The sequence below is a fragment of the Bos grunniens genome, chromosome 18 (genome assembly GCF_055505025.1).
Source record: "Bos grunniens cultivar Pamir isolate PY7600 chromosome 18, Bosgru_T2T1.0, whole genome shotgun sequence".
Taxonomy (NCBI): domain Eukaryota; kingdom Metazoa; phylum Chordata; class Mammalia; order Artiodactyla; family Bovidae; genus Bos; species Bos grunniens.
In genome coordinates, this window is record NC_141182.1 from 63,830,822 (window position 1) to 63,843,571 (window position 12,750).

The 12,750-nt window shown below is 44.4% G+C and overlaps 1 protein-coding gene and 1 long non-coding RNA gene across 2 annotated transcripts; one reads left to right on the plus strand and one right to left on the minus strand.

Moving 5' to 3' along the window:
- Positions 1-1,935: 1,935 nt before the first annotated feature.
- Positions 1,936-12,260, minus strand: LOC147354728 (uncharacterized). Its single transcript, XR_015146565.1, has 3 exons — positions 12,117-12,260; positions 9,225-9,267; positions 1,936-2,703 (listed from the first exon to the last, which is right to left on the minus strand). It is a non-coding gene; the product is annotated as an uncharacterized LOC147354728 (long non-coding RNA).
- On the plus strand, positions 4,694-5,602 carry LOC147354729 (vomeronasal type-1 receptor 4-like). The gene has a single exon (XM_086354697.1). The coding sequence runs from the start codon at positions 4,694-4,696 to the stop codon at positions 5,600-5,602; it is 909 nt and encodes a 302-aa protein (XP_086210823.1).
- Positions 12,261-12,750: the final 490 nt, after the last annotated feature.

The window sequence follows — 12,750 nt, forward strand, 5'->3', positions numbered from 1 at the left end:
ATGCTGATGATCAGTGAGAATACACGTTGGAAGAGTTTGGAAAAGTGAGACCATGAGGGAAAATGCCCAATGGGAGACACAGTGAAGGGCGCCCCGGTGCTCTGTGAGTGTCCCTCCCCCAGCTATGACTTTCACTGTAAACTTGGGTTCTCTCACAGGGAACTCAGAAAACTGTCCCTGCCCTCTGCTCAGCTGCCCATGTGGACTTTCTCAGTAATTACCAGGAGTTGTCAGTAGTCCCCAGGTGTGGGTGAGGGTGACGAGCACTGGGGGTAAGATCTGCCCCTCACTGGAGACGCCCCAGACTCTCCATGCAGACAGTGTCACCTCTGCTCCAGATGACATGATAATGGCTCCTCTGTGGGGAGAGCGGGCCCAGGGACCCTGTCCCTATAACTGGGGCCCATCCTGACTGACGCTTCCCTGCACAGAGTGTGGCGCCAAGTGCAGGCAGGTGAGTGCTCCCTTGTGTTCAGTCTCAGGGCAGGAAACAGGAGAGCTGGCTCTCAGCAGGAGAGGAGCTCAGAGCTGTATAGTCAGCGCCTTGGGCAGGATAGGTGCTCCCCTGCCTTATCCTCAGCTGCCCTGTCCATGCCCTGGCTGGCAAGTGGAAGGTGGGAATGTGCTTTGGTGTGTATCTGAGGGGGACCAGAGCTGTGAGTTCACTGCAAATCCCTGTGTTCTGGGGTCCCTGACAATGAGGGGAATAGGGAGGGGGTCACTGTGGAATCTGTGCCAAGTCCTGTATGAGCAGAGCCCTGGGCTTCTCAATCTTGTATAAAAGGTTCTAGTCACCTCCTCGAACCTAATTGGTTAGTGCTGGATGTGAGTAAGGTGAGATAAATTGCTGTGCAGGGTTTCGGTTAGAACCTGAAAGTCCTGAAATAAGATCCAGTGACAGACACATACACACACAAACAGAAACACAGAGAGAAAGGCTGCCCTGTAACAACCTTCATATGTTCCTTCATGGGCTGCAGTTGGCTCAGGCATTTCTGTCATGGTATTCCATTGAGATTCTGCATTTGTGTTATGTATGTCAGTGTGGCTCATGCCTTCCCCTCTCTAACTGAATGGCAAAACGCTTTCAGCCTTTTTAACTTGAGCAGCTGCTGTTACTGTGCAGTCGCTCAGTCGTGTCTGACTCTTTGCGACCCCATAGACTGCAGCCCGCCATGTTCCTCCATCCACGGGATTTCCCAGGCAAAAATACTGTAGTGGGTTGCCATTTCCTTCTCCAACCCCTATGTATAAAATGACAATGAGAAGCTACAGTGTAGCACAGAGAACTCTACTCAGTGCTCTGTGGTGACCTAAATGGGAGGGAAATCTAATAAGGAGTGGGTAAGTATATATGTATAGCTGATTCACTTTGCTGTACAGGAGAATGTAATGTAACATTGTAAAGCAACAACACTTGAATAAAAAAATATTCCACTGTATAACGCACCACAGCTTCCTTATCTATTCTTCTCTCAGTGGACCCTTGGGTTGGTTCCACGTCTTGGCTGTCGTAATACTGTACCAGTGAACACGGAGTGCAGGTATCTCTTCCTGATCGTGGTTTCTTTTCCTTTGATCTATCCTAGAAGTGTGACTGCTGGCTGGTATGGGAGTTCCGGTTTTAACTTCTGAGGAACTGCCATAACGTTTTCCACGAGGATGTACCAGTTTACATTCCCAACAGTGTGTAAAGTATTTTTTTCTCTCAACCTCCTTGCCAGTGTGTTGCCTTTTGGATTTTGGAGAACAGACAGACTAACAGGTGAGAGATGTTATCTCATTGTAATTTTGATCTGACGACTAGAGATATTGAACTCCTGTCCATGCACCTTTTAACTCTTTGTATGTCTTCTTTGGAAAAATGTCTGTTCAGGTCCTTTGCCCATTTTTGGGGGGAGAGGGAGAATAGAGGAATTTTAATTCTTTTGTGTTGACATTTGTACAATAATAATATATTCTATAATTAAACAATTTATTCAAAAAACTAACATATACTTCTCACCCTTGCCCCAGCTATATTTCTTATGCCTGCCATCTTAGGGTTGATGCCTCCATCCCCCTAGCCTGGAAATCTGGGCCCCCACTTTGATTCTTCATCCTCCCATCCAGTCTCCATGTCCTGTCCTTTCCACTTTCTGAAGCCATTCCTAGTCCATTTTTTTATACTGAGGTATACCTGATATATAACATGTGCTAGTTTCAAGTATACAACATAATCATTCAATATTTGTATGCATTATGAAATGATCACTATATAAGCCTAGTTAATATCCATCACCATATACAATTACAATGTTTTTCTTGTGAGGAGGATTTAAAAATGTACTTTCTTCACAATTTTCAAATATGCAAAACAGTATTATTAACTATAGTCATCCTGCTGTATATTACATCCCCCAGATTTAGTCCATCCTTTATCCCCATGTCTCTGCCATTACTCTGGTAAAGACCACAGCTACCTCTTGCCTCATGGTCGCAGCATCTTCCCAGGTATCTCTGCCTCTCCACTCACTGTCCACATAGTCCCAAGTTCATGCTTTTCAATGTTATATATGATTGTGGCACTCCCCATGCCAGTAGAATTAAATTCCAGTCCTCAGAGCTCTTCAGTCTGTTCTGGTGACTTTTTAAAATTCTCACTCCCTTTCAGCCATCAACCAGACGCCTTTACATTTCCTTTATACCCTTCAAAAATATCTCCTGAAAAGAAAAGAAAAAAAGATATAAAAGTATCTTGCAAGAACTGACTTGAAAAAAAAAAAGGTAAGTGGAAAGCTCTAAGTTCAATCTGAGATACCGTTAAAAAACAGAAAAGTCCAGTTCTTAAGAGCATGTTTGAGGGCCTTGCTGTTAAAAAGAAATCCATCCTATTTAGCTGAGGTATATAATTGAGGAAAAACCTAATTTATGGGCTTCATCAAATGGAAAAGTGTCCACATAAGAGAATGGGTGTCAGTGGTTTGAAGAATAATCCTGGGGACAATAATGGAGCCCTTTGTAATTTTTAAAAATATTTGTTCATTCCTTTATTTATTTTTGTCTGCAATGGGTCTTCGTTGCGGTGTGCAGGCTTTCTCTCGTTGCGAGTAGAGGCTACTCTCTAACTGCAATGCACAGGCTTCTCACTGCGGTGGCTTCTCTTGTTGTGGAGCTTGGGCTCTAGGGTGTGCGGGCTTTGGTACTTCAAGCTCCCGGCTCTAGGGTGTGGGCTCAGAGTTGTGGCACTCGGGCTTAGTTGCCCCAAGTCATGTGGGATCCTCCCGAACCACGGATCAAACTCATGTCCTCTGCCTTGTCAGGCAGATTCTTAACCACTAGATCACCAAGGAAGTTCCAAGGAGCACTCTTAAGGCCATGTCACAAATGATCTCACAGGGCTCCTCTGTCCATGGAATTTTTTCCAGGCAAGAGTACTGGAGTGTGTGGCCCTTTCCTCCTCCAGGGGGTCTTCCTGCACCAGGGCTTGAAACTGCGTCTCCTCAGCTCCTGCATTGCAGGCGAATTCCTTGCTGGTGAGCCATTAAGTGACTACCGGGTGTAAACTCTGAGCCTTTGACCCTCCTCTGCCTGTTTCAAACTGGATTATTTGGGGATCTGCCCAAATTGGATATTCACTCATTACTGGGTGTGTGGTTTGCTACTATTGTCTCCTATTGTATAGCTGCATTTTCATGATTTCCTTTGCTCTGAGGAGGCTCTTACGTGCTGCACCACTCACTTACCTTTGCTTTTGTTGTCAAATCCAAACCATTATGACCAAGACTAATGTCAGGGAGCTTACTTCTTTCCTCTGGGAATTTCATGGTTTCACATCTTACATCCAAATCTTAATCCAGTTCAGATCATTTCTGTGTGTGATGTAAAATAGCGCCCAGTCTTTTTCAGTGTTTGAAAGTGAGATATAATTGACATAACGTTATGTCAGTTTTATGGGTACAAAATAATGATTCACTGTTTGCATGTATTGCAGTTGATCACAGTGTGCTAATTAAAATCTATGATATACATAGTCACAATTTTTTTCTTCTGGTCAGAATTTTAAGGTATCTTTAGATGTGGATTTCCAATTTTCCAAACATCATTTATTAAAGAAACTATCCTTTTACAATTATGTATCCTTAGTGCCTTTGTGACTGATTAGCCAAAGGAGCATACATTTAGTTCTGCGCTCTCTATTCTGTCCCACTGATCTGTTTTTATGCCTATACCATACTGTTTCTGTTACCATAGATTTGACATATATTTTGAAATGAGGAAGCTCGATGTTTTGTTCTTCTCTCACAAGATGTTTAGAGTATTTGGGAGTATTTTATGGTTGCATACAATTTGGGGATTTTTTTTTCTATTTCTGTGAATAATGACAAAAATGGGTGAACTAAATCAACAATGCTGTTGAACAAAATAGATATAACCATCACTTTGTAGACCCTGCATGGAGAGTGAACATCAGGATGTAAAAGTAAATACAAAGCAAAACCAAATAAATAGTGGTGAATGCTTTAACTGGTGTCTGGATTATTTTATCCTGGTAAAGTAATTCTCTAGACTGTGAGACTCTTTTTTTTTTTTTTTCCAGGAAAAATAAAATATGGAAATCCTTGTGCAGTACTAGGTCTCTAAGAAGACAGCTGATGTCACCACCACCACCATAGCCTTCTTTCTGCTCCAGGACACTCTTGACATCCTCTCCATGTTTTTTCACAAAGATGCCCTGAGAACCACAAGTGAGGCTGCTCTCCAAATCACGTATCTTATACAGATGGTGATAGGGTCCCTGGTCAATGTCATCCTTTTCTTCCACAGCATCTCTCCAGTCTTGATTGGCCAAAGCCAGAGACCCACAGACATGATTCATACCCACATGGCGGTTGCCAATCTCTTGGTTCTTCTGTCCCCTGGCATTCCCCACACAATGGCAGCTTTTATTCCAAGGAATCCTCTGTCCAGGCTTGGATGTAAGTTTGTGTATTACTTACAGAAAATGGCTCGCAGCACCGCCCTGTGCTCCACCTGCGTCCTGAGCACATATCAGTCCTTCACTCTTACTTCCAGGAGACTGGAGTGGGTGATGCTCAGAGGAAGGGCCCCCAAGGTCATTGGTCCTTCCTGCTGCACCTGCTGGATGCTCAGTTTCTTAATGTACATACCTGTTCCTCTGAAAATCACTGGTCCACAGAACATGCACAACTATACTGATACCAAAGGCACGTGGTTCTGTTCATCCTTACCTACTGAAATACGTACGAGCTATTTGTGGTCCATCTCTGATGCCATGTTTATTGGCCTCATGGTCTGGTCCAGTGGCTCCATGGTGCTTCTCCTGCTCAGACACCGCCAGAGGGTGCAGTATATTCACACCCCCACTGGGCACCACAGATGCCCCCCGGAGACCAGAGCCACCCACACCATCCTGATGCTGGTGGTCACCTTCGTCACCTTCTACTTCCTAAATTCTATTCTGTCTTTTTATATTTCAGCCTTCTTTGATATTCGTTTATGGTTGATACAGACCTCTAATGTACTGGGTTCCTGTTTTCCCACCATTTCCCCTTTCCTGCTGCTTCTTAGAGATCCTAGAACTCCTAGGTTCTGCTCTTGACTTGTTAGAATATATGGTTAAAGTGCTAAATATCTAGTAGTCACTTTCAATAATCATAATTATTCTGTAAGCACTCAGTATCCATTTTTTGAGGTATGATTCACACATAACCTTGCATTAGTTTCAGATAGACAACACAAAGAATGGGCATTTATTTATGTTACAGAATGATCATCATAAGTCTAGTACATTCCTGCACCTTCACAGACAATACGACTTTCTTTCTTGTGATATGAACTTTGCCATGTTTATTGATTCTATTTAGTTTTTTTATTATTTGGCTGTGGGGCACATGGGATCTTCGTTCCAAAACCAAGGATCAAATCAGCACCCCCTGCAGTGGAAGATTCAAGTGTTAACCACCAGGGATGTCCCTGTGATGAGAACTTTGAAGGTTGACTCTCTTGTTGTTGTTCTTCAGTCATTAAGTTGTATCCAACTCTTTGCGACCCCATGGACTGCAGCACACCAGGCTCCCCTGTCCTTCACCATCTCCCGGAGTTTGCTCAAAATTCAAGTCCATTGAGTCTGATGCTATTAAACCATTGCATCCTCTGTCACTCCCTTCTCCTTTTGCCTTCAGTGTTTCCCAGCACCAAGGTCTTTTCCAATGATTCGGCTCCTTGCATCAGGTGCCAAAGTATTGGAGCTTCAGCTTCAGTATCAGTCCTCCCAATGAATACTCAGGGTTGATTTCCTTTAGGATTGAATAATTAGATCCCCTTGCAGTTCAAGGCACTCTCAAGTCCCAACACCACAGTTCAAAAGCATCAATTCTTCATTACTCAGCCTTCTTTTTGGTCTAGCTCTCACATCCATACATGACTACTGGAAAAACCATAGCTTTGATGATCTGAACCTTTGTCAGCAAAGTGATGTCTCTGCTTTTTAATATACTGTCTTGACCTATCATAGCTTTTCATCCAGTCTTTTCATTCCATGGCTGCAGTCACCATCCACAGTGATTCTGGAGGCCAAGAAAATAAAATCTGTCACTGTTTCCACTTTCCCCCTTCTATTTGCCATGAAGTGATGGGACCAGATGCCATGTTCTTGGTTTTTTTGTAGTGTTTGATTCTCATACATGCTGGGCTTCCCAGGTGGTGCTACAGGTAAAGAACCCACCTGCCAATGCAGGAGACGTGGGATCAATCCCTGGGTCAGGAAAATCCCCTGGAGGAGGGTACAGAAATCCAGTCCAGTATTGTTGCCTGGAGAATTAGAAGGATAGAGGAGCCTGGCAGGCTATGGTCTAAAGTATTGAGAAAGAGTCGGACATGACTGAAGCGACATATGCAATGAAATATAATTGATTATATTCACCATGTGGTTCATCACATCCCCTTGACTTATTTTATAATTAGAAGTTGATACCTTTTGATGTCTGTCAGATCAGACCAGTCGCTCAGTCGTGTCCGACTCTTTGCGACCCCATGAATCACAGCACGCCAGGCCTTCCTGTCCATCACCAATTCCCAGAGTTCACTCAGACTCACGTCCATCGAGTCAGTGATGCCATCCAGCCATCTCATCCTCTGGGGTCCCCTTCTCCTCCTGCCCCCAATCCCTCCCAGCATCAGAGTCTTTTCCAATGAGTCAACTCTTCGCATGAGGTGGCCAGAGTACTGGAGTTTCAGCTTTAGCATCATTCCTTCCGAAGAAATCCCAAGGCTGATCTCCTTCAGAATGGACTGGTTGGACTCAACACCAAATTTCTACATAATTCCCAATGAGCTGAGAAGGTTCATTTAATTCCAGAGATGCCTTAGGAGATCTGAAAGTCATTCCATGAATTATCAGCTTGAGAAATGTACAAACCATTACTAAGGAAACCATTTCACCCTTGACCAATGCAGCTGTCTGTAGAAAATCTGCTTTCTTTAGGAACATTTCAAGAGTTTCACCAAATTTTATCCTTGTGTGTTGTGGCTAATACTGGACACACACTGGCACATAATCCAATATTGATCTCCATAAATATTATTCCTGTGTGGTGGAGATTTGATTTCTGAGATAAAGGTAATACACATGAAAATGGAGAATATGTTTTTCTATACTGTGTTTTTCTACTGTGTAACTTTATTTCACTTCTATTTCTCCAATATGCTGTAGTGTTACATGGAAAATCAGTGCTGGTCAATGGCTTGCTTATCCTTTAAATATGGATTGTTTACATGGTAGACTCTCAATAAATTTAGTCGATTAGATGGATGGTGTGAACTGAAGGAAAGACTAGTAGCTGCATTCTTTTTTATTCGTCACTTGCATATACAGTTTTCATCATTGCATTTTGTAAATTTGAGATTTGTTTCTATTTGTCTAATTTGTTTTTTTTTCTGTTTTTTTGCCTTCCTTTTAGTCTGTTATTTATTAAGTCCTATTTTTAAATTTAAGGTGTTAATGTATAACTATCTTTCAGTGATCTTTTGGTCATCATGTAAGGATCCCTCAGTATTGTATCTATATACATTATTACTGACAAGTAATGCTATGGTTTTAGCTGTCATGAGATAGTTGTGCCTTATACAAAATAAGAAATGAAGAGAATGCAGAGTTTATGCAAGTGTCAATGTGATTGCCTTTTCCAATGCTTGCAGTTCTTTTTTGTAAGTGTTTTTTTCTTTGGTACAACTTGTCTTCTGAGTGAAGAAGGCCCTTTGACTTTTAAGTAGTTCTACTATGAGTGGATTATTTCAATATCTATTTATCTAAAAATATCATAATTTTACTTCCTAGTTTTCCTATTAAAGTGTATAAAAGGTAATAAAATGTGATCAATAGTAGAAGCATATTTAGTGATAGACAACCTCCTCTTAAACAATAAGGAATTAACTGCCTATGCACTATTTTTATCTTTAAAATAATTGAATAGAAGTAATTTCAACTCTACTTCATTTTTCACACTACTAGACATAAACAAGATAACCTACTGTGTGGCCCAGAACTGGTGGCCCTCCTGCTCATCGGGCACAGTAAGAATGGGGCTCTCTAATGTGAGTCAGATGAACTCAGGTGGATGAACCTAGAGCCTGTTATACACAGTGAAGTAAATCAGAGAGAGAACAACAAATATCATATATTAACGCAATATATGGAATCTAGAAAAATGCCATATGAACCTATTTGCCAGGCAGGCATAGGAATGCAGAGGTAGAGAACAGAATTGTAGATATAGTGGGGGGAAGGCCAGCACGGGATGTATTGAAAGGGTGGCACTGAAATATACACAACACCATGTGTAAATAGATAGCTAGCTGGAAGCTGCTATAGAGCACAGGGAGGTAAACTCGGTGCTGTTTGAGGACATAGAGGGGTGGGATGGGGTGGGCAAGGAGGCTCAAGACAGAGGGGATATATATATACATATAGCTGATTCATGTTGTCATATGGCAGAAACCAACACAACATTTTTAAGCAATTATCCTCCAATTAAAATTTTTAACAATATTAATAATAAAAAAAGATGGTGGTCCAAGGGAAGGCCAGGCCAGGGCGTCTAGTGCACAAGAAGACCTGTACTACCGTTGCCTTTACACAAGTCAGCTTGGACGACAAGGCCACTTTGGCTGAGCTGGTGGAAGCTGTCAGCACCTGTTACAATGACAGATATCATGAGACCCACCATCATTGGGGAGGCCGTGTCCTGGGTCCCAAATCAGTGGCTCCTGTTAACAAGGTAGAAAAGGCGAGGGTCAAAGAACAGGCCACCAAACTGGGCTAAATGTACGCTATTGAGCTTTCTGTACGTGAGAGTAATAAATACTTCTTAGGCCAGAAAAAAAATTTTTTTGGCTGTTTGACATGTAGGAACTTGGTTGCCCAACCAGGGATCGAAACTGCACCCTCTGCATTGGAAGTGTAGAATCCTAACCACTGGACTTGCAAGGAGATCACCCAAAATTTCTTATAGAAAGTCATAGGAATACTAGACTCGGGATCCAGTGATGATGCTCATTATTTTGGAGACATGAAAATGCATTGAGTGTTACATGGGGGGCTGAATGGGAGGGCAGTTTGGAGGAAAAAGGATATATATATTTATATACACACACACACACACATACGTATATATATATACACCTGAGCTCCTTTGCTGTCCACCTGAAACAGTGCCAACATGGTTAATTGGCTATACTCCAATATAAAATATATAGTTTAATTGTAAAAATCTGAAAAAAGAATAATATAGGATTTGGGCTTTTTTTCCAGGTTGATGAAAATTTCCTAAAATGAGTGTGGTAAAGACCACAAGAGGCTTCCCTGGTGGCACAGTGGTAAAGAATCCACCGGCTAAACTAGGAGACATGGATTTTACTCCTGGATAGGGAAGATCCCCTGGAGAAGGAAATGGCAACCCACTCCAGTATTCTTGTCTGGGAAATCCCATGGACAGAAGGGCCTGGAGGGTTACAACCAGAGGGGTCGCAAAGAGTCCAACAAGACTTAGAGACCAAACAACAGCCAAGACCACTCTATGAATAAAGTAAGACCACTGAGCGGTGTACTTTAAATGGGTGAGTTATATGGTATGTGAATTAAAGCTTCTCAAAGACCCTGTACCAAAACCGAATTGGTAAACACCTGCCTATATATAAAGAAAATACCTGGAGGAATAAGACCAGTTGGAAGTGTGGTAAAAGAAAAAAAAGTTTGATGCACCTTCAAGCGATCCTATAGTACCCGATGACAACTGTGATTCTGAACTACCATTTTCCACAGGGAATTCAGAAAAAAGTTTTCTGCCAGCTATTTGACTGCCCATTCAGATCTTTTCATTGATTCCAAAAAGCTGTCCTTAATCTCCCAAGAAGGAAGATGATTTACACTGGGGATAACATTTGCTCCTCACTGGGAACGCCCCAGACTCCCCATGCAGTCAGTGTCACCCACACAGCAGGTGGCGTGATAATGGAATCTCTGTGGAGAGACCAAGGCTACAAACACCGTCCCTATAACCATGACATCAGGTGCTTGGGGTTCATCTTGAGTGACACGTCCCTGCACAGAGCTCTGAAGCAAAGACCAGCCATGTGAGCGCGTCCTTCTATTCAATCTCAGGGCAAAGACTGGGAGAGACGTTGCCTCCAGCAGGAGAGGGATTTAAGACTTAACTCACACTGGGCAGGACAGGGGCAACATGGCCTCACTTGAGCATCCACATCCATGCTCTGCTGGAAGGAGGGTGGCTGTGAGCCCAGGAGTGTCTCAGGCCAGAGCAGAGCTGGGTGGTCCACCGCAGATCCCTGTGCCCTGGAGTCTCTAAAGATGAGAGGAGGGATGTGGTCTCTCTGGAATGTGTGCCAAGCCTTGGATGATCCCATCACCAAGCTCCTCCCTGTTGTTAACAAGTACTCTGCTCATTGTGGGCTCCCTTGTTAGCTCAGCTGGTACAGAATCTGCCTGCAATGTTGGAGACCTGAATTCGATCCCTAGGTTGGGAAGATGCCCTGGAGAAGGGATGGTCACCCACTCCAGTACTCTGGCCTGGAGAATTTCACAGGCTGTATAGTCCACGGGGTCCAAAGGAGATGGACACGACTGAGTGACTTCCACTTTCACTGCTCATTGTAGCAGACCTCACAGACCTATGCTTGCAGGGGAAGGAGTCCCCCTGTCCCCTTTCTCAGTGTATCTGCACCTGGGACCCTACTCCAGGCTCCTTGAGTCCTGTTGCCACAGCTCCTGACGGTGCCTCTAAGCAGCTCATTCTCAGCTCTCCCTCAGCACTGGGCTACACACCAGCTCTGATTTCAGGGCTCACCTGTGATGAGTTACCTACTCCTCTGTCAACACAACAGAATTAATTCCTGCTGCTACCACTACATTGTAAGCATTTTTACTCACAGAAGTTAAAAAAAAAAAAAAAAAACACAACTATATGAGAAAGTTAGGGTAGCAAAAAGTGCTCAGGAGCAAAAGAGACAGAACTGTCTTCAATGGCGTTTCCTGAAAGAAGAGCCCTGTCAGCACCTGCTGTGAGTTAGTTTCTGACTCTGGCTGTGGTGGTGTCCCCCGTGTGTGACCCTGTGGGGCTGGAGGTCATGGACTGTGTGGGGGCAGATGTGTCCTTCTGATCATGACTGTTGGTGTCAGGGAGGCACCTCACCTGTGGGGTTGATTTCTGTGTCTCCCAGGATATGTACATCCGGTGGATTTGACCACACCTCTCACCCCAGAATACCCAGCCTCACAGGAAGGTCAGGGGCCATGTGTGTAGAAGGAGAGGTGCAAGAGGATGAAAGGACAGGCACGAACAGGAGTCTCTGGGAGCTGTGATGTAGGGAGACACGAGGGGGCTTCCGGAGGATCCTATGAGGAATTACTGTGCGTTGAGATTCATGTCAGGGCTTCTACTGATACAGTTCCATAGGACTCACGGAGCAGTCGCATTAGGAGGGCCAGGTTCAGGGAACCCCCAGGATGGGCCACCACAGCCTGAAGGAGGCTGGACGGGACACAGCGTAGGTAGAAGTCGCCGTACGGTCGTGCAGGGCAGGACCCACAGTCCACTCACCTGTCCGGGGTCTTTCCTCAGGCTGCCGGGATATCAGGGGAACTTGTCCATCTCCGAGCCCCAGGAGCTACAGCGAGATCAGAGGTATCTGAACAGGCCTGTGCCTCAGGAACTATCGCGAGAGCAGGAGCATGTGCACAAGTCTTTCCAGGAACTGTCGCGAGAGCAGGGGTAAGAGTCTCGGAACTGTCGCGAGAGCATGGTACGTGTTTAGGTCCTTGTCCGGGTAAACTCTAGCAAAATCGGAGGTGGTGCCTGCACACAGAAGCTCCAGCACGAGCCACAGCTGAGGGAGAGGCTGGCCGGGAGCCACGGTGCTCGTCGGCGACAGCTGCATCTGCCTGGAGAGTATTTCTTGTTTCTGAGAGCTCACGATTTATCAGGAAGAGATAGGGGAGAGGAGGAAAGGAACAAAAAGGTAAGAATTTCATCATGAAGAGAGCGAGTCAGTCATGGTGACTGAAGGGGCTCCTGAGGTGATTCTCAGCAGGTGGAGCCAGGAGGCTGAGCCTGAAGGACCAGACCGTTGAAGTGGCGGGAAGAGGGGCGACTAGGAGCTGGGAGGGGAGGCCAGGACGCTCTTCCTGCTTTGAGCGGAAGTAATACCGCCGCTGTGGTGGGAAAAGGAGTGAGG